This window comes from Somniosus microcephalus, chromosome 9, assembly GCF_052327205.1.
Source record: "Somniosus microcephalus isolate GS21.2 chromosome 9, FLI_Smic_1.0, whole genome shotgun sequence".
Lineage (NCBI taxonomy): Eukaryota > Metazoa > Chordata > Chondrichthyes > Squaliformes > Somniosidae > Somniosus > Somniosus microcephalus.
The window spans coordinates 69,041,553-69,061,828 of NC_140995.1; the positions used below are offsets into that span (position 1 = coordinate 69,041,553).

Genomic DNA, 20,276 nt, shown 5'->3' on the forward strand with positions numbered 1-20,276 from the left:
GGAGAAATTTCTTCACTCAGAGGGTGGTGAATCTTTGGAATTCTCTACCCCAGAGGGCTGTGGAGGCTCAGTCGTTGAACATATTCAAGACAGAGATCGATAGATTTTTGGATATTAAGGGAATCAAGGGATATGGGGACAGTGCAGGAAGGTGGAGTTGATGTAGAAGATCAGCCATGATCTTACTGAATGGCGGAGCAGGCTCGAAGGGCCAAATGGCCTACTCCTGCTCCTATTTCTTATGTTCTTAAGTTCTTCTGTCTCATCTGAAAGACGAGAAAGGAAAGCAAAACCAGCACACCAACATGGACAAGAGGACCAGCAGTCTGTCTTAAAAAATGTACCGTACCGTTTTGGGAGTAGAAGGTTCTGCTGAATTGTCCTTGAACACGATGAAGCTGGAACCATCTGAATGTTCAGAATTGTTCCTAAGATAATCAGAACTATGTGAGGGGCCGTTCATTGCGACTGAATAGATTTTAATTCATTCCGTGCCGCTACTCAAACACACATTTCACAGAACACGCCTGAGAAGTATTATTAAAATTAAAGCTCAGCAAGGAGCATCAAACACCTTTCCAAACAAGTCGCATGATGTATTTCATTCAACCAATTGAATCCAATAAAAAGGAAACAGCAACACCTTGCATTTATATAGCACCTTTAATGTAGTAAAACGTCCCAAGGCACTTCACAGGAACGTTATCAAACAGAATTCGATACCGAGCCACATAAGGAGATATTTGAGTTCTTTGATGAAGTAACAAGAGAGGGTTGATGAAGGTAGTGGAGTAGATATTGAATATATGGACTTTCAAAAGGCATTTGATAAAGTACCACATAACAGGCTTATTCGGAAAATAGAAGAATGTGGTATTAAAGAGATGGTGGTGACTTGGATATGAAGTTGGCTAAGGGATAGGAGGCAGAAAGTAGTGGTGAACGGGTGTTTTTCTAACTGCAGGGAAGTCTGCAGTGGGATTCCCCGAGGGGTCGGTATTAGGACCATTGCTTTTCTTGTTATATATTAATGACCTAGACTTGCGTATAGGGAGTACAATTTCAAAGTTTACGGATGATACAAAACTTGGCAACATAGTAAATAGTGAACAGGTTAGTAGAAAACTTCAGGAGGACAGACAGACTGGTGAAATGGGCAGACACATGGCAGATGCAATTTAATGCGGATAAGTGTGAAGTGATGCACTGGGAGAAACAACAGAGAGGCAGTATAATCTATATAGTATTTTGAGAGGGGTGCAAGAGCAGAGGGATCTGGGGTGCATATTCACAAATCCCTGAAAGTGGCAGGGCAAGTTGATAAGGCAGTTGAGAAAGCATATGGGATAATTGGCTTTGTAAATAGGGGCACTGAATACAAAAAACAAGGAAGTTATGCTAAACCTTTCTCTTTTTATTAAGGCGATATTAGGACAGGTGACCAAAAACTCTTAGGGCCTAGGCAGCTGAAGGCACAGTTGCAAATGGTGGAGCGAAGGAAATCGAGGATGCGCAAGAGGCCAGAATTGGAGGAACGCAGAGATCTCGGAGGGTGGTAGAGCTGGAGGAGGTTACAGAGACAGGGAGGGTTCTAGGGCTGGAGGGGGTCACAGAGAGAGGGAGGGTTGTAGGACTGGAGGAGGTTACAGAGAGTGGGGGGGTTGTAGTGCTGGAGGGGGTTACAGAGAGAGTGAGTGAGGGTTGTAGGGCTGGAGGAGGTTGCAGGACTGGAGGAGGTTACAGAGAGAGGGAGGGTTGTCGGGCTGGAGGAGGTTACAGAGAAGAGGGGTTGTAGGGCTGGAGGAGGTTACAGAGAGGGAGGGTTGTAGGGCTGGAGGAGGTTGCAGAGAGGGAGGGTTGTAGGGCTGGAGGAGGTTACAGAGAGAGGGAGGGTTGTAGGGCTGGAGGGGGTTAGAGAGAGAGGGAGGGCTGTAGGGGGTTAGAGAGAGAGGGAGAGCTGTAGGGTTGGAGGAGGTTACAGAGAGAGGGAGGGTTGTAGGGCTGGAGGAGGTTACAGAGAGAGTGAGGGTTGTAGGGTTGGAGGCGGTTACAGAGAGATGGGGGTTGCAGGGCTGGAGGAGGTTAGAGAGAGAGGGAGGGCTGTAGGGGGTTAGAAAGGGAGGGTTGTAGGGCTGGAGGATGTTAGAGAGAGAGGGAGAGGGAGGGGCGAGGCCATGGGGCGGTTAGAGAGAGAGGGAGGGGCGAGGCCATGGCGGGATTTGAACACGAGGATGAAAGTTTTAAAATCAAAGCATTGCTGGACTGGGAGCCAGTGTAGGTCAGCGAGCACAGGCGTGATGGGTGAACGGGATGTGATAGATGTTCGGATACGGGCAGCAGAGTTTTGAATGAGCTCAAGTATATGGAGGATGCAAGATGGGAGGCCGGCCAGGAGAGCGTTGGAATAGTCGAGTCTAGAGGTAACAAAGGCATGAATGAGGGTTTTAGCAGCAGATGATCTGAGGCAGGGGTAGCGACAGGCGATGTTACGGAGGTTGAAGTAGGCGGTCTTGGTGATGGAGCGGATATGGGGTCAGAAGCTCATTTCAGGATCAAATAAGTTGCGAACAGTCTGGTTCAGCCTCAGACAGATGTTCGGGAGAGGGATGGAGTCGTGGTTTGGGAATAGAGTTTATGGCGGGGACCAAAGACAGTGGCTTCGATCTTTCCAATATTTAATTGTAGAAAGTTTCTGCTCATCCAGTACTGGATGTTGGACAAGCAGTCTGACAAATCAAAGGCAGGGTAACTGGTAACTATCAGGTCATGCACTTCTGCCTGAGGACTGAACATCGAAAAGGAATGGCTCGCATAAGGGAATCAATGATCATGATACAACGGACTAATAAAAACAATGACCATAACCTACCCAAAACAACTTGCTCGTGCGGTTTCATTCACATTTATTTTAAAACATAATCAAAGCTGAAAGCTAAAGTTCTAAATTGTTTAGAGCAGATTTTGCACATGATTTGGAATTTTACTTGCTGCTAAGATTAAAGTAGTTACCTGGGGTATTTTTCACATACTTACTTCAATAAATTTCCATCTTGTAAAATACTGCCCAATTGGTTCTGTGACGACCATAACATATCAGAGGCCTTAATTTGCCAAGTTTATGGAACAGAATTGGGGGACAAAGAAAACATTAAATTAGAGTTCGAGAAAACAAACAAATCAAACCCGAAACCCAATGTCCTAAATGGAATTAACTTTATTTAAATTGTGAACTTTGCATACTTAGTAACGGATTTGCCAATTCTGCAAATTACCAAAAAACTATTTCTGTACCACGGATAATTAACCCATTTGTGTTAAATGCACAGTCATATTTGGGCTTTCCTTTCCAGCGCATATTCATCATCAATGGGAAGCTAATCTAGCCCATTGTATCCCTCTTGGTTCATGGTCTGTCTGGGTACCTTCCACCTTGGCCTTGGAGGGTGAAATCTCACTGTACGATATTAGCGACAAACACCGCAACACGTATTTTTGAAATTCTTTCATCCACTACTGAAATTACATTACATCGAATGTACAGTACAGAAACAGGCCATTCGGCCCAACTGCTCCGTGCTGGTGTTTATGATCCACACGAGTCTCCTCCCACCCCTCTTCATCTCACCCGATCAGCATAACCTTCTATTCCTTTCTCCCTCATGTTTCCCCTTAAATGTATCTATGCTATTTGCCTCAACTACTCCATGTGGTAGCGAGTTCCATATTCTAACCACTCTCTGGGTAAAGAAGTTTCTCCTGAATTCCTTATCATAGAATCATACAGCATAGGAGGCCATTCGGCCCGTCATGCCTGTGCTGGCTCTTTGAAAGAGCAGTCGTGTTTAGTCCCACACCCCCGTTTTTTGTCCGTAACCCTGTAAGTTGCTCATCCTCAAGTACCTGTCCAACTCCCTTTTAAAATTATTTATGGAATCGGCATCCACCATCTTTTCAGGTAGAGCATTCCAGATCCCTACATAGAAACATAGAAGATAGGAGCAGGAGTAGGCCATTCGGCCCTTCGAGCCTGCTCCGCCATTCAACGAGATCATGGCTGATCATCCAAACCCTAGCACCCGATCCCTACACCGACAGCCATCCCACACAAGCCCTACCCCGTAACCCCATAACCCCACGTATTTAATCCCCCCTAACACTAAGGGCCAATTTTTTATCATGGCTAATCAACCTAACCCGCACATCTTTGGACTGTGGGAGGAAACCGGAGCACCCGGAGAAAACCCACGCAAACACGGGGAGAATGTGCAAACTCCACACAGACAGTCACCCGAGGCCGGATTTGAACCCAGGTCCCTGGCGCTGTGAGGCAACAGTGCTAACCACTATGCCACCGTGCTACAACTCAGTGATAACATTTCTCCTCATCTCCCCGCTAGATCTTTTGCCAATGATTTTAAATCTATGACCTCTGGTTATTGACCCACTCGCCAGAGGGAAGAGTTTTTCTCTCTCTACTCTATCAAAGCCTCTCATCATCTTGAAAACCTCTATCAGGTCACCTCTGAACCTCATGAAGGAGCTCAGTGCATGTGTAGGTGGAGCCAAGGCTTGAGACGGTGCCAATTCCACCCAGAGTCCATGAATTTCTGCAGGATTTCCACCCAGACTCCCACTGTATCTCCAGCAGGAGACCATGGAACCCTAAATAAAAGGCAGAACCCATCACACCCGGAGTAGCAGCCTTCCGGCAGTTTTACTTGGAGGTTCCGCCATAGGCGATACACCAGGAGAGCGGGAGAAACCCTGTGGCATTTCAGGGCCACAATCTTCAATGGTAAAAGGATTAAAAAGATACCCAGACAAACCATGAACCAAAAGGGGTACAATGAGCTAGATTACAGTCCCATTGAAGAGAAAAAAGCCCATATAGCCCATATATGTCTGAACGTGTGGCAGAGCCACTGAGGGACTCTGAACAACTGTACATAATTCCCTTTAACGATGTGTTAGCTACAGACTAAATCTGTACCATTGTATATACTGTTTGCATGTACAGTGCGCGGCCCCTTTAAGAGCGCGGGCAAACGCGATGACGTCATGCCGCTAATCATGTGATCACCCAAACACGGGAAAAACGTGATGACATCATGACGCCATCCACGGGACCGCCCAGGCAGTCCTCGTGGAGCCTCCGACCTGTTAAGACCTGTATTCATAGTTCTCTTGCATCAATCTGTTTAAACTCGTTAGTTTGACATTAAAAACCTTTTTGATTGATTGCCTGCATCGAACTCAATCTCTAGATAGGAATTTGACCATTCCTACAAACGTATATTTAACACAAAAGCCTGTAATGGGCTAATTAAGGCTTTGAAGAGGGTGTGGAGGAGATTTACTAGAATGGTACCAGGGATGAAAGACTTGAGTTATATGGAGAGACTGGAGAAGCTGGGATTGTTCTCCTTAGAGCAGAGAAGGTTAAGGGGAGATTTAATAGAGGCGTTTGAAATTATGAAGGGTTTTGACAGAGTGGATAAGGAGAAACTGTTTCCACTAGCAGGATGGGCAGTAACCAGAGGACACAGATTTAAGATAATTGGCAGAATAACCAGAGGGGAAATGAGGAGAATTGTTTTTATGCAGCAAGTTATGATCTGGAATGCACTGCCTGAAAGGGTGGCACTTCCTCAGCACTGCACTGGAGTCAGCCTGGAATCTGTGCTCAAGTCTCTGGAGTGGGACTTGAATCCATGACCTTCTGACTCAGAGACAAGGGTGCTACCCACTGAGCCACGAATGACACTGGGTAGGGTTAAAATTGACCCAATTGTCTAGCTTGGGCACATTCCCGGAGGGCATCAAGAGTTGACCACATAGTTTGGGGCTGGAATCATGTGTAGGCCAGACCGGATAGAGGTGACAGGTTCCCACCCCTGAAGGATATCAGGGAACTGGTTGGGGTTTTATGACAAAATGGCAGCTTTGCTAACAGATTGTTCCCTGGCACCACCTCATAAATTAACCAAAATTTATTAAAATCAATTTTGTAGCTTGCTTTTGGGAGGGGGATTGAACTCTCAACCTCTGGATTACAAATTCAGTACCACAACCAGTGCACTGCTCTACTATTCCACGCCGTACCCATAGTACTGATGTGGAGCCAGCGCTTGCACAGGCACAATGGGCCGAATGGCCTCCTATCTGCACTGAAATTACTATTGTTCCACGATTTATCCGCAAGGCGGAATCCGCTCTAAGATAAATCACGTTAAAAACTTCTTCCCTTTTGTAGCACTGGGTGACTTAAACAAAATAACATCGAAAAAGACTCTTTAGCCTCAAGGTGAACATTTATACTGAAGCCCAAAATATCTACTTGGGACAAAAAGTTCAACAGCTGGGAGGAGGGATAAACGGCTCAAGCAGTACCTGAAGCTTCTTCAAAGCAAGGAGGGCAGCTTTCTGTTTGGCTTCTTGTTTGCTTCTTCCAGAAGCACTTGGAAAAGATTTGCCATTTATTACAAACCGTAGGGTAAATCTGGGAAACAGAACAGCTCGTTTAGTCAGGAACCTTCAGAACAAAATGCTTTCCAGAACTTAAATACACACAAACCTACATACGCCTTAAATCATAGAATCAGACAGCACAGAAGGAGGCCATTCAGCCCATCATGTCTGAACCAGTTCTTTGCTGGAGTAATTAAAAAAATATATATATTTGTTTTTCCACAGCGAGTTATGATGATCTGGAATGCACTGCCTGCAAGGGTGGTGGAAACAGATTCAATAGTAACTTTCAAAAGGGAAATGGATAAATACTTGAAGGGGAATAATTGCAGGACTATGGGGAAAGAGCAGGGGAGTGGGACTAATTGGAGAGCTCTTTCAAAGAGCCGGCACAGGCACGATGGGCCGCATGGCCTCCTTTTGTGCTGTATCATTCTATAATAACACTGCCCCGCTCTCTCGCCAATAGCCCGGTGTCTTCCTCTGCTTCCAACGTTTATCTAATTATCCCTAAGAAGATGCAAAAGGTTTCTGCCTCACCACTTCCTGTGGCAAAGCATTTCCGCATTCTGACAATCCTCTGCATAAAGAAATGTTTGAGTAGTGACAAAGGCTCTGCGCCTGAAAGTGCTCTCCACAGCTGCTTACTGACCTGCTGAGTGTTTCATAGGATGTGCAGCACAGAAACAGCTATTCGGTTCAACTGCTCCATGCCGGTGTTCATGCTCCACACGAGCCTCCTCCCACCCCTCTTCATCTCATCCCATCAGCATATCCTTCTATTCCTTTCTCCCTCATGTGTTTCTCTAGCTTCCCCTTAAATGCATCTATACTATTCACCTCAACTACTCCCTGTGGTGGCGAGTTCCACATTCTCACCACTCTTTGGGTAAAGAAGTTTCTCCTGAATTCCCTATTGGATTTATTAGTGACTATCTTATATTTAAGTCCTCTAGTTTCTGGCTCCCCCACAAGTGGAAACATCTTCTCTACGTCTATCGTATCAATCCACTTCATAATTTTAAAGAACTCTATCAGGTCACCCCTCAAACCTCTTTTTTTTGAGAAAAGAGCCCCGATTCAGTCTTTCTCTGGTACCTCTGCTTTCCAGTGCCGATACGATGTTGGATGTAACATAGACTCATTTACTTACTCTGGATCATGAGAAGGTCCACGCTTGTCCACACCCACAATATTGCAGGATTGACCTTTTTTTTGGCAATATTCATTCAATTCTCCGATTGCGTTTTTCATGCCATAGTTCGACTGCAGCTGATTAAAGAACACCTCATTAAAAAAGTGGAGTTTATTTCTGCTTTATTTCTTAATAAGAGTGAATTTTACAAATGCGTGCTCCTGCCTTAAAGTCTCAGCTGGGCAGGAGGACGGAGTCATTGAGTGATTTGAGACATGACATGACATGTGGTAAGTGCAGCATGACTGGGAGGAACAGAGGACTTTGGACCTCTGGCTCCCAAAGCTCTCCACCACTGAGGTTTTGCTCACCTCCTGTCTGGGTCTGTTGTATGGTGTAATAACACCTGGTGTAGCGAAACCTGGTGTAACACTCTTATGTGGTGATCTCAATTTAGCCAAATAATACAAGGGTTTCTGCAGGAGAAGAGGCTTCTAGTAGTTGATTTTTAGAAAATGATAATAGGATTCGCTAGGGTAGATACAGAGAAACCAAAACAAGGGGGCAAAATCTTAAAATTAGTGCTAGGCCATTAGGGGCGAGGCCACAGAGGGATTTGAAAGCAAGGATGAGAATTTTAAAATCAAGGCATTGCTGAACCAATGTAGGACAGCGAGCACAGGGGTGATGGGTAACGGGACTTGGTGCGAGTTGGACACGGGCAGCCGAGTTTTGGATGACCTCAAGTTTACGGAGAGTAGAACATGGGAGGCCAGCCAGGAGTGCGTTAGAATAGTTAAGTCTAGAGGTGACAAAGGCATGGATGAGGGTTTCAGCAGCAGATAATCTGAGGCAGGGGTGGAATCCGGTGATATTATAGAGGTGGAAATAGGCGGTCTTAGTGATAACACGGATATCTGGTCGGAAGCTCATCTCGGGGTCAAATATGAACCCAAGATTTCAAACAGTCTGTTCAGCCTCAGGCCGTTGCCAAGGGGAGGGTTGGAATCGATAGCTAGGGAACGGAGTTTGTGGCGGGGACCGAAAACAATGGTTTTAGCCGTCCCAATATTTAGTTGGAGGAAATTTCTGCTCATCCAGAACTGTATGTCGGACAAGCAGTCTGACAATTTAGAGACAGTAGAGGGGGTCGAGAGAAGTGGTGCTGAGGTAGAGTTTGGTGTCGTCAGCGTACATGTGGAAACTGATAGTGTGTTTTCGGATGATGTCGCCGAGGGGCAACATGTAGATGAGAAATAGGAGGGGGCCAAGGATAGATCCTTGGGGGACACCAGAGGTAATGATGCGGGAGCGGGAAGAGAAGCCATTGCAGGTGATTCTCTGGTTACGATTAGATAGATAAGAATGGAACCAGACGAGTGCAGTCCCACCCAGCTGGACGACGGTGGAGAGGCGTTGGAGGAGGATGGTGTGGTTAACCATGTCAAAGGCTGCAGACAGGTCAAGAAGGACGAGGAGGGATAGTTTACCTTTGCCACAGTCAGTCATTTGTGACTTTGATAAGAGCTGTTTCAGTACTGTGGCAGGGGGGGAAACCTGATTAGAGGGATTCAAACATGGAGTTCCAGGAAAGATGAGCACAGATTTGGGAGGCGACAACACGTTCAAGGACTTGAGAGTTTAAAGGAGAGAGAGGTGGAGAAGTTTAGGGAGGGAATTCCAAAGCTTAGGGCCTAGGCAGCTGAAGGCACGGGTGGAGCGATTAAAATCGGGGATGCGCAAGAAGCCAGAATTGGAGGAACAAGAATGAGAATTTTAAAATTAAGGCATTGCTGGTGGAAACCTTGGTCACGCCGTGTAAACAGGACAACCATCGAAGTTATGGGGGCAGCAGATCGGGAGAACCCACAAGGAAATTCCCAGCCAGTAAGAGGAAAATTCAGGCAGCGCTGGGGGTTTCACAGTTGGGAAACTATATTCCATTCAATTCATTCTAATTTTCTCAGCAACTAGCTGACCCAGCTTAGTTTGGACTGCAATGATAACTATTATCTCTCAGAAAAGGCTGCAGAAATACAAACATTTATCCTTAGGACAATGGAATATCTTGAAAATTACTGCACCATTCTGGAATCGGAATCTGGTGGACTTCCATCCATACCGGTTGTGGCTGTCTTCTCATTCTCGCCACTTTGATCTTCTGTTAATCTAAAAAAGAAAGAACTTGTATTTCTACAGCGCCTTTCATGACCTCAGGACGTCCCAAAGCACCTCACAACCAATTAAGTACTTTTGAAGCGTAGTCACTGTGGTAATGCCAATTTGCACACAGCAAGATCCCACAAACAGCAATGTGATAATGACCAGATAATCTGTTTTAGTGATGTGAGTTGAGGGATAAACTTTTATAAAACACTGGTGTCCAATTTTTTGCACTGCACTTTAGGAAGGATGTGAAGGCCTTAGAGAGGGTGCAGAAAAGATTGTCAAGAATGGTTCCAAGGATGAGGGACTTTAGTTACGTGGATAGTCTGGAGAAATCACAGAAATCACAGAAACCTCACAGTGCAGATAGAGGCCATTTCGGCCCATCGAGCCTACACCGACACATATCCCACCCCCGATCCCCGTAACCCCTACACCAACACATATCCCACCCTATCCCCGTAACCCCACGTATTTAATCCCCCTAACACTAAGGGTCAATTTTATCATAGCCAATCAACCTAACCTGCACATCTTTGGACTGTGGGAGGAAACCGGAGCACCCGGAGGAAACCCACGCAAACACGGGGAGAATGTGCAAACTCCACACAGACAGTCACCCGAGGACCGGATTCGAACCCGGGTCCCTGGAGCTGTGAGGCAACAGTGCTAACCACTATGCCACCGTGCTGGGGTTGTTCTCCTTAAAGCAGAGAAGATTGAGAGGAGATTTGATAGAGGTGTTCAAAATCATGAGGGGTCTAGACAGAGTAGCGAGAGAGAAACTGTTTCCATTGGCGGAAGGTTCAAGAACCAGAGGGAAAAGATTTAAGGCGATTGGCAGAAGAACCAAAGGCGACAGCAGTAAAAAAAATTTACCCAGCGACTGGTTAGGATCTAGAATGCACTGCCTGAAAGGGTGGTGGAGGCAGATTCAATCGTGGCTTTCAAAGGGGAGTTGGATAAGTACCTGAATGAAAAAAATTTGCAGGGCTACGGGGAAAGGGCAGGGAAATGGGACTAGCCGAAGTGCTCTTGCAGAGAGCCGGCACGGGCTCGACGGGCCGAATGGCCTCCTTCTGTGCTGTAACCATTCTATGATTCTAACTCCCCTGCTCTTCTTCCAAATAGTGTCGTGGGATCTTTTACGTCCACCTGAGAGGGCAGAGGGGACCTCGGTTAAACGTTAGGTCACCTTATTGCGTCACCATCAACTTACTGGGGCTGCCCTTCGTACCCGCCCCCGGAGGGGGGAGACGAGAGGGAGGGAGGGGGGAAGAGAGAGGGAGAGGGAGGGGGGAAGAGAACGGGGAGGGGGGAAGAGAGCGGGGGCAGGGGGGAAGAGAGTGGGGGCAGGAGAGGGAGAGAGCGGGGGCGGGAGAGGGAGAGAGCGGGGGCGGGAGAGGGAGAGAGCGGGGGCGGGAGAGGGGGGATGGGGGAGGGAGAGAGGGGGATGGGGAGGAGGGAGAGATGGGGAGGAGGGAGAGAGGGGGATGAGGGAGGAGGGAGAGTGGGGGATGGGGAGGGGAGAGAGGGGGATGGGGAGGAGAGAGAGAGGGGGATGGGGAGGAGAGAGAGAGGGGGATGGGGAGGAGAGAGAGAGGGGGATGGGGAGGAGAGGGGGGATGGGGGAGAAGGGGGGATGGGGGAGAAGAAAGGGGGGATGGGAGGGAGGAGAAAGGGGGGATGGGAGGGAGGAGAAAGGGGGGATGGGGAGAAGAAAGGGGGGATGGGGGAGAAGGGGGGATGGGGGAGAAGAAAGGGGGGGATGGGGGAGAAGGGGGGATGGGGGTGAGAAAGGGGGATGGGGTGAGAAGGGGGGATGGGGAGTGAGAAGGGGGATGGGGTGAGAAGAAGGATGGGGGGTGAGAAGAAAGGGGGGACGGGGGGGTGAGAAGGGGGGACGGGGGCTGAGAAGGGGGGGTGAGAAGAAAGGGGGGGACGGGGGGTGAGAAGGGGGGGATGGGGGTGAGAAGGGGGGAATGGGGGTGAGAAGGGGGGACTGAGAAGAAAGGGGGGGAGAAAGAGGGGGATGGGGAAAAGAGAGAGAGGGAGAGTGAAATAGAGATACAGAGGTAGAGAGAGAGAGAGAAAGAGAGAGAGAGAGAGAGAGGGAGGAAGGGAGGGAGAGGGAGAGATGGGAGGAAGGGGGACAGAGGAAGAGAAGGAAGTGAGGGAGAGAGAGTGAGGAATCAGAGCGAGCGAGAGATAGAAAGACGGAGAAAGAGAGAACACAATGGGGCTGAAATTCCGTTCCCTACGGGTGTGTACGCGCTGTGTGCTCACCCATAGGGCCAGCGGAAGTGCCGGTTTCACACATGCACTGCGCATGCGCTGGAACCCGGAACTTCTGTTCTCTTGAAGAAAAGGGTTCGAAGGTCAACCACGTGCGCCGGAGAGGCAGCGCGTATGCATTGAACTTCCGCTTTTTTCTCAGTTTTTTCAGTGCAGGTAAGTCCCTAGCAGCTGGGCATGGAAAAGCAGGCACAAGGCCTGCTTTTAACAAGGTAAGAGGTGAAGTAAGTAAAATTAAAACATTTTTGCCACAGGTTTATCATTTTAAAATACTTTAAAGAAAGGTAAGTTTATTTTTAGCCCCGTTAAAAACTTTAATTATTTTTTTCAAAAATTTAAATTTTTGTTTAAATTTATGTAATTTATAGTTATTTTAAAAATGTAATTATTTTTTTATTTATTTGAAGTTTTACTAAGGTTTTAAGGGGCTGATCTCTATTCATAGATTTGACAGGTCTTCCTGTCAAATCTATGAATGGAGATTCCCTGCTCCGATTGCCTTCCCATGGCCCACGTGATTCCAGGGACGCTGTGTACTAGCTGCGCTCTTGGGATACGCAAGCATTGCACACCGGCAGCTGGAGCAGGCCCAGCAATTGAATTCTGCGCGGGCCCAGAGCATAACGGTAGGCGCGCTTCTTAAGTGCAGGTCAGTGGCTTGCGGGGAATTTCTGGGCCATTCCAATACTTCAAGTTTTGTTAGAAAGAATCAGATATTAAGTCACTGTGAATCAGGTTTTTGGGTACAGCGTTACTTTTTAGAATAGGTCACAAGAAAAAGATGCCATTTGAAACAAAAATTTACCATACCTTTTGAGATTTTGGCCAGGGCAGTCTTCTGCAGTACTCCTGGGCTCTTCCTCATCCCTTAGATCTGGTGATGGTTTTGCAATATTCTTATTCATAAAAGGGAGAAAACGTTAGTGTCAAACTGAACTGTTTCTAAGGACAAGCAAACATTGGATCCAGCACAATTTCAAGGAATAGCACCTTACTTTTTTATTAGGCACTCTGCCGGTCTCTGGTCTTAGCACTGACTTTAGCAACAGCAGAGCTGGACTATTGCGCCCGGTATCTGTTTGACAGGAGGTGCTGTGGATGGGAGATGGATCTGTCGGTGTTCTTCGGGGGCAGGGCGGGTGGCAGAGTGCTTGGGGTGGGGACCCTCCATTGGAGCACTGTGCTGGCAGGGAGGGTCTGCACCCTTGGTGCTGACCTGCTTTTATCTTCTCCCAGTTTTTCTGTCCTTCCATTTCTATCTGCCTTCCACCCACCTCCTCAACTATTCAAATGTTTCCCATGTCTTATAAATATATGTCTTTAATTTCTCCCATCTTGCTTCCTGCTATCTCGCATGATCACTTCCGCGATTTAACCATCTCCTTTTTCCTATCAAAGCATTTCATAGGTGTGTGTGTTTCTTAAGTGCGCCATTTATTTCGGGCAGAAACAACTGTGCTTAATCACTCATTCACATCTCGTTAAGGTGCACTGAATGCACAATCATAATTAAGTAAATAAGCAAATAACACCTTGTTAATGTTCAATTACCTTTTTAAAAAAAAATTTTTTTATTCATTGATGGGATGTGGGCATCGCTGGCTAGGCATGCATTTAGTGCCCATCCCTAATTGCCCTTGAGAAGATGGTGGTGAGCCGCCTTCTTGAACCACTGCAGTCCATATGGTGTAGGTACACCCACAATGCTGTTAGGAAGGGAGTTCCAGGATTTTGGCCCAGCGGCAGTGAAGGAACGGCGATACAGGTCCAAGTCAGGATGGTGTGTGGCTTGGAGGGGAACTTGTAGGTGGTGATGTTCCCATGCGTCTGCTGCCCTTGTCCTTCTAAGTGGTAGAGGTCGCGGGTTTGGAAGGCGCTGTTGAAGGAGCTTTGGCGAGTTGCTGCAGTGCATCTTGTAGATGGTACACACTGCAGCCACAGTGCGCCGGTGGTGGAGGGAGTGAATGTTGAAGGTGGTGGATGGAGTGCCAATCAAGCGGGCTGCTTTATCCTGAATGGTGTCAAGCTTCTTGAGTGTTGTTGGAGCTGCACTCATCCAGGCAAGTGGAGAGTATTCCATCACATTCCTGACTTGTGCCTTGTAGATGGTGGAAAGGCTTTGGGGAGTCAGGAGGTGAGACACTCGCCGCAGAATTCCCAGCCTCTGGCCTGCTCTTGTAGCCACAGTATTTATATGGCTGGTCCAGTTCAGTTTCTGATCAATGGTAACCCCCAGGATGTTGATAGTGGAGGATTCAGTGATGGTAATGCCATGAATGTCAAGGGGAGATGGTTAGAGTCTCGCTTGTTGGAGATGGTCATTGCCTGGCACTTGTGTGGTGTGAATGTTACTTGCCACTTGTCAGCCCAAGTCTGAATGTTGTCCAGGTCTTGCTGCATATGGACACGGACTGCGTCAGTATCTGACGAGTCTCGAATGGTGCTGAACAGTGTGCAATCATCAGCGAACATCCCCACTTCTGACCTTATGATGGAGGGAAGGTCATTGATGAAACAGCTGAAGATGGTTGGGCCTAGGACACTGCCCTGAGGAACTCCTGCAGTGATGTCATGTGATTGAGATGAATGACCTCCAACAACCACAGCCAACTTCCTTTGTGCTAGGTATGATTCCAACCAATGGAGAGTTTTCCCCTTGATTCCCATTGACTTCAGTTTTGCTAGGGCTCCTTGATGCCACACTCGATCAAATGCTGCCTTGATGTCAAGGGCAGTCACTCTCACCTCACCTCTTGAGTTCAGCTCTTTTGTCCATGTTTGGACCAAGGCTGTAATGAGGTCAGGAGCTGAGTGGCCCTGGTGGAACCCAAACTGGGCATCAGTTAGCAGGTTATTGCTGAGTAAGTGCCGCTTGATAGCACTGTCGACGACACCTTCCATCACTTTGCTGATGATTGAGAGTAGACTGATGGGACGGTAATTGGCTGGGTCGGATTGGTCCTGCTTTTTGTAGACAGGACATACTTGGGCAATTTTCCACATTGCCGGGTAGATGCCAGTGTTGTAGCTGTACTGGAACAGCTTGGCTAGGGGCGCAGCTAGTTCTGGAGCACAAGTCTTCAGTACTATTGCCAGAATGTTGTCAGGGCCCATAGTCTTTGCAGTATCCAGTGTCTTCAGCCGTTTCTTGACATCACGTGGAGTGAATTGAATGGGCTGAAGACTGGCATCTGTGATGCTGGGGACCTCAGGAGGAGGCCGAGATGGATCATCCACTCGGCACTTCTGGCTGAAGATAGTTGCAAATGCTTCAGCCTTGTCTTTTGCACTCACGTGCTGGGCTCCACCATCACCTTTTGTGACTTAAGGCCTTCTAATCCCCTCCAAGTGGTGTGGGGTGCAAGTACTAAGTAAGCACGAACTGCAGTTTAAATAAAGCTGCAGGTCAGAGTGGAGCTGGAAGGACCTGGGCAAGTACCGTAACAGCGCTACCCCGTTATACCGGGCATCGCATATCGTGGCCGAATCGTGTTCGCTATTAGAAGGTGGGGACTGTATTTTCTCCTCGCATTTCATTGTCGAATTAGATTGGCATTCCTCTTAAAACTGGAACGAGAAATGAGCAGCATTTAAAATCCCTGAGCTGAAGGTGTTTAGAAAGTGTTAGAATCAGAATACAGTTGTGGAATATTCGCTCGGTCATACACTAAAGTTTTTTGGCCAATATTATTTGACCTTCCCCATTTTCCCTCATCATCTATCACATAACTCTTGTAGTTGAATGGATAGAGAGGGCACGCAACCTGGTCCCAGTACATGCCCAATGCCCCTCTTAGCCAGTTGTGACAGCAGTCTAGTGAAGACTTCCCATCTTATTTTCCATTCTCCTCCAGACTCTCCGCCCATTTGCTGCAATAGTCCAATCACATTTGCGTGCTTTCACCGAGTAATTGCATAGATCTACTCCCATACCTCGGAAGGTGACTGGATTTTGTGAATTTCCTCATAGGCGAGCTTTGCTGCTTCGCGTTTGGCAGCTTGTTTGCTTCCACCAAAGCCCATTGGATAGTCTTTATTATCAATGACAACTTTACAAGAGAACCTGTAACACAATGACAGGTGCATTAGGTATTACCACATTAACCCTCTGCAAAAAAGCAACTGGCATTTACATACCTCCTTTAACGTAAAAAAAAGTCCCACGGTACTTCACACAGAGGCATAAAGAAAAAAAATGGATGCCACGCCAAAGAGAAAGTAAGAAAGACTTGCATTTCTATAAAGCCTTTCACGATCTCAGGTCGTTCCAAAGCGCTTTACAGGCAATGAAGTATTTTGAAATGTAGTCACTGTTGTAATGTAGGAAACACGGCAGCCAATTTGCACAGAGCAAGATCCCACAAACAGCAATGTGATAATGACCAGATCATCTGTTTTAGTGATGTTTGTTGAAGTATAAATATTGATCAGAACACCGGGGAGAACTCCACTGCTGTTCTTCAAAATAGTGCCATGGGATCTTTTATGTCCACCTGAGGGGGCAGACGGGGCCTCGGCTTAACGCACCTCTGACAGCGCAGCACTCCCTCGGCACTGCACTGGAGCCTAGATTTTCATGCTCAAGTCTCTGGATTGAGACTTGAACCCACAACCTTCTGACTCAGGTGAGAGTGCTATCGCTTAGCCGCAGCTGACAGTGTTAGGAACAATTAGGATAGGCAACTGAAAGCTTGCTCAAAGCATCTTAAAGGAGGAGAGGGAAATGGAGAGACGGGCGGGCTTTAAGGAGGGAATTCCAAGCAGAAACCAGTGACTTCCTCGTAGTGAAAGGAGGAAATAAATAAGTAAATCAGAGCTTCATCCATACTAAATCTCAGACCATCTAGTGGGCAATTTGCCACCTGTTCCCCTAGCCAAGGACGGTACATGGCACGGAAGGGCCTATTAACCAGTGGCAGGGGGAGGCCCATTAACCAGTGGCAGGGGGAGGCCCATTAACCAGTGGCAGGGGGAGGCCCATTAACCAGTGGCAGGGGGAGGCCCATTAACCAGTGGCACGGGGAGGCCCATTATCCAGTGGCAGGGGAGGCCCATTAACCAGTGGCAGGGGGAGGCCCATTAACCAGTGGCAGGGGGAGGCCCATTAGCCAGTGGCAGGGGGAGGCCCATTAGCCAGTGGCAGGGGGAGGCCCATTAGCCAGTGGCAGGGGGAGGCCCATTAGCCAGTGGCAGGGGGAGGCCCATTAGCCAGGGATGGTCTGTTATATGGGGAGGTCCCATTAATCAGGGATGGTATGTTGTATTGGGGGGGCTGCAAAAGACAAAGGACAGAAAACATAATTTATTTTTAAAAAGGTAAACTTACTTTTGTACGTGAACGATCCCTGTATCCACCTGGACAAAGTTGTATTCAGGACGTGTGTTTTTCTTCTGCCCGTACTCAGTGAGCTTGCTGATGTAGTTTGCTATGCCGGCTGGGGATGGTGTTCGAGATGTATCATCAAGAGACTACATTGAAGACAAATCAAAAGGCACTGTTTTTACAACCATACTGAAGGTGCTTAAAAAATCATGTGTACAACAAGCATTAGACACATTTAATTACCGATCGAAGGTGACTCCTTATTCTTTTAGAGAGCATTAACCTCTGCAGACTAATAGGATATTGCCATCATTCTATTGGGAAATGTCACTTATTGAGACTGTCCCTTTAAAGTTGTCATAACCTGTTGGAACCAGATGATCTTCCTGCGCTTTCCCAGAGGACTGGAAAGTGGTGCCAACCATCGACTCAGGGACATGTGTGGAACTACAAGTGCTTGTTGGCCAACCACAACTGGTTTCTGTGACCTCAAACCCTCTCCTGGTCAACGTACCAAGTTGGTCTCTGAGCAGAAGGTGAGGGCAGGTCAGTGACCCATTTTGCCTATCACTGAAGCCCCAATAATCCAACACTGGATTGTTCGCTCTCACCCACCTCCCTCGAGCCACCAATAAAACAGCTACCTGCTTTCACATATTTGGTGAAATACAAAGGGAGGAAGGATTTAGGGAGGAAGTGTTGCCCAAATCAGGACTGAAGAGATTTTTGTACTTGGGCTTTATTGGCAGTTACGGAGTAGTATTTGACAGGGAAGTGAAAGTGAAGGAGATGGGAGAGTTTGCGGGAATGGAGGGCACAAAAGGGCAGTGGTTCAGCTATTTCACTGTGAGCGGGATCGCAACTGAGCAATGAGGATGTGCAATCTGAAGGAGGTTGACACAGATGGCAGGCGGTCATCAGCAAAAAATGTTGGGCAACGAGAGGCAGCGCTGGGAACCCTTGTGATGTGCGTGGAGTGGGACATGTGGGCCATCATGGAGCCTGTGTATGTAGAATCAGTACACCAGATAAGAAGAAGAATCAGAGGGGGGAGAGAGGACACAGCCCTTGAGAAGTTAAAAAAAAACAAGAGGTAGAAGATGAGCCATCTGACGGAACAGTTTGAAAAGGAACTGGATCACCATGTGCATAGAATTCCTGAGAGACGGTAAGGTAGTGACTCATTTGGAACTGCATGGTGTCGCACCCAGTCAAAGGCTCACTCATGCCTTGAGATACGGGGAATGTTATCTTGGCATCCCTTTTTAGGAAGAAAGAACTTGCATTCATATAGCGCCTTATTGTGCCCTCAGGGTGTCCGATAGTGCTTCAGAACCAACAAATTTGTTTTGAAGAGCAGTCACTGTTGCTGGGCAGGCAAACGTGGAAAATCAACAAATGAGGTGAAGGAGCAATTCATCTGGTTTTGTTCTTGTCGGTTGAGGGAGGAATGCTGGCCGATTGGTCACCTGGAAACATCCCCTGCTCTTCTTTGAGTAGTGGCCGTGGGATCTCTCACACCCACCTGAGCGGGCAGATGGAGCCTGGGTATAACGTCTCATCCGAAAGACAATGCAGCACACCCTCATTGAAGAAAACATTAAAAAGTAAGTCTAAAAAATAAAACCATAATTGAGTTTCTAGAACGGGAGTGAAGGAGTAAAGTGCAACACATGTTACTCACCACGTCATGCAACGCATTCTGAAGTTTCAACGTCTCAACAGCACTTTTAGCCGCATTGTACTTAGCTTCCTTCTTGGTTTTGCCGTGGGCTTCGGGGAATAGTTCATCACCAATATGTGCATAGCATGTGAACCTAAAGTAAAGCAAAAAGAGCATTAAGTTAAGAGCAGCAAATCACATGTTTCTTCTTTCCAGTCTGTACCTTTATTGATATATACAAGACAGCTGAGAATATTAGATTAGGGGCCTAGAGAATCCTCCATTCCACTCCACTCCATCGGTGCAAGTGCGTTGGAGCAGCAACCAGTATGCCGGAAAGAATTAACAGGCTGGGACTCTTTTCTCTAGAAAAGACAAGGCTGAGGGGTGACCAGATAGAGGTCTTTAAAATTATGAAAGGGTTGAATAGGGGAGACATAGAGAAGATGTTTCCACTTGTGGGGGAGTCTAAAACTAAGGGCCATAAATATAAGATAGTCACTAATAAATCCAATAGGGGATTCAGGAGAAACTTCTTTACCCAGAGAGTGGTTAGAATGTGGAACTTGCTACTAGGAGTAGTTGAGGCGAATAACATAGATGCCTTTAAGGGGAATCTCGATGAGTACATGAGGGAGAAATGAATAGAAGGATATGCTGATGGGGTGAGATGAAGAGGGGTGGGCCAGTTGGGCCAAATGACCTGTTCCTGTGCTGTAAATTCTATGTAATATAAAATGGGTGAAGAAAGAATTTTCAAGAAGGAGTTAGCACATAAACCACATCAATCTTCCCTTTCTCAAATCTCATAACCTTATATTTCCCTACATTAAAATGCACCTGCCACTTCTCCAACCACAGCCAACATCCACAGAAATATAGGGTAAATCAGTGATCCTGGGCTCTCAGCGTGGAGCCTTGCTTGACAACACACAGAGGAGCTAAGTGGCCATGTTATAATCATCAAAGTCTGAGTTATAAACTCTGAAAAATAAGTCCAAGAATTTCAACACACTCAATTCTGGTCTCAGTTTACAGTACCAGTAAAAGTTTAATATAATGTACACCTTGCAATAAATACAGATTTTGATTTATTATTTCTCATGTTACATTTTGGGATACAGTATGTGAGTAATTTGAGACATATGTGGTCCATCCCTAGGAGGAACAGGTGATTTTGGACCCATGGTTCCCAACGCTTTCCACTGTAATGTATATACCTTTAA

At 47.0% G+C, this 20,276-nt stretch overlaps 1 protein-coding gene across 1 annotated transcript in view; it reads right to left on the minus strand.

Annotated features, from left to right (window-relative positions):
• The window catches only part of LOC147112453 (interferon-induced, double-stranded RNA-activated protein kinase-like), an 85,693-nt gene that overhangs the window by 37,118 nt on the left and 28,299 nt on the right, over positions 1 to 20,276 (minus strand). The window contains exons 3-11 of the mRNA XM_085996728.1: positions 19,072 to 19,204; positions 17,391 to 17,533; positions 15,998 to 16,127; positions 12,875 to 12,960; positions 9,688 to 9,772; positions 7,622 to 7,740; positions 6,391 to 6,499; positions 3,034 to 3,101; positions 350 to 428 (exon numbers count right to left, since the gene is read on the minus strand). Of these exons, the coding sequence (XP_085852854.1) occupies positions 350 to 428; positions 3,034 to 3,101; positions 6,391 to 6,499; positions 7,622 to 7,740; positions 9,688 to 9,772; positions 12,875 to 12,960; positions 15,998 to 16,127; positions 17,391 to 17,533; positions 19,072 to 19,204 (952 nt within the window). The remainder of the gene's footprint in view (positions 1 to 349; positions 429 to 3,033; positions 3,102 to 6,390; positions 6,500 to 7,621; positions 7,741 to 9,687; positions 9,773 to 12,874; positions 12,961 to 15,997; positions 16,128 to 17,390; positions 17,534 to 19,071; positions 19,205 to 20,276) is intronic.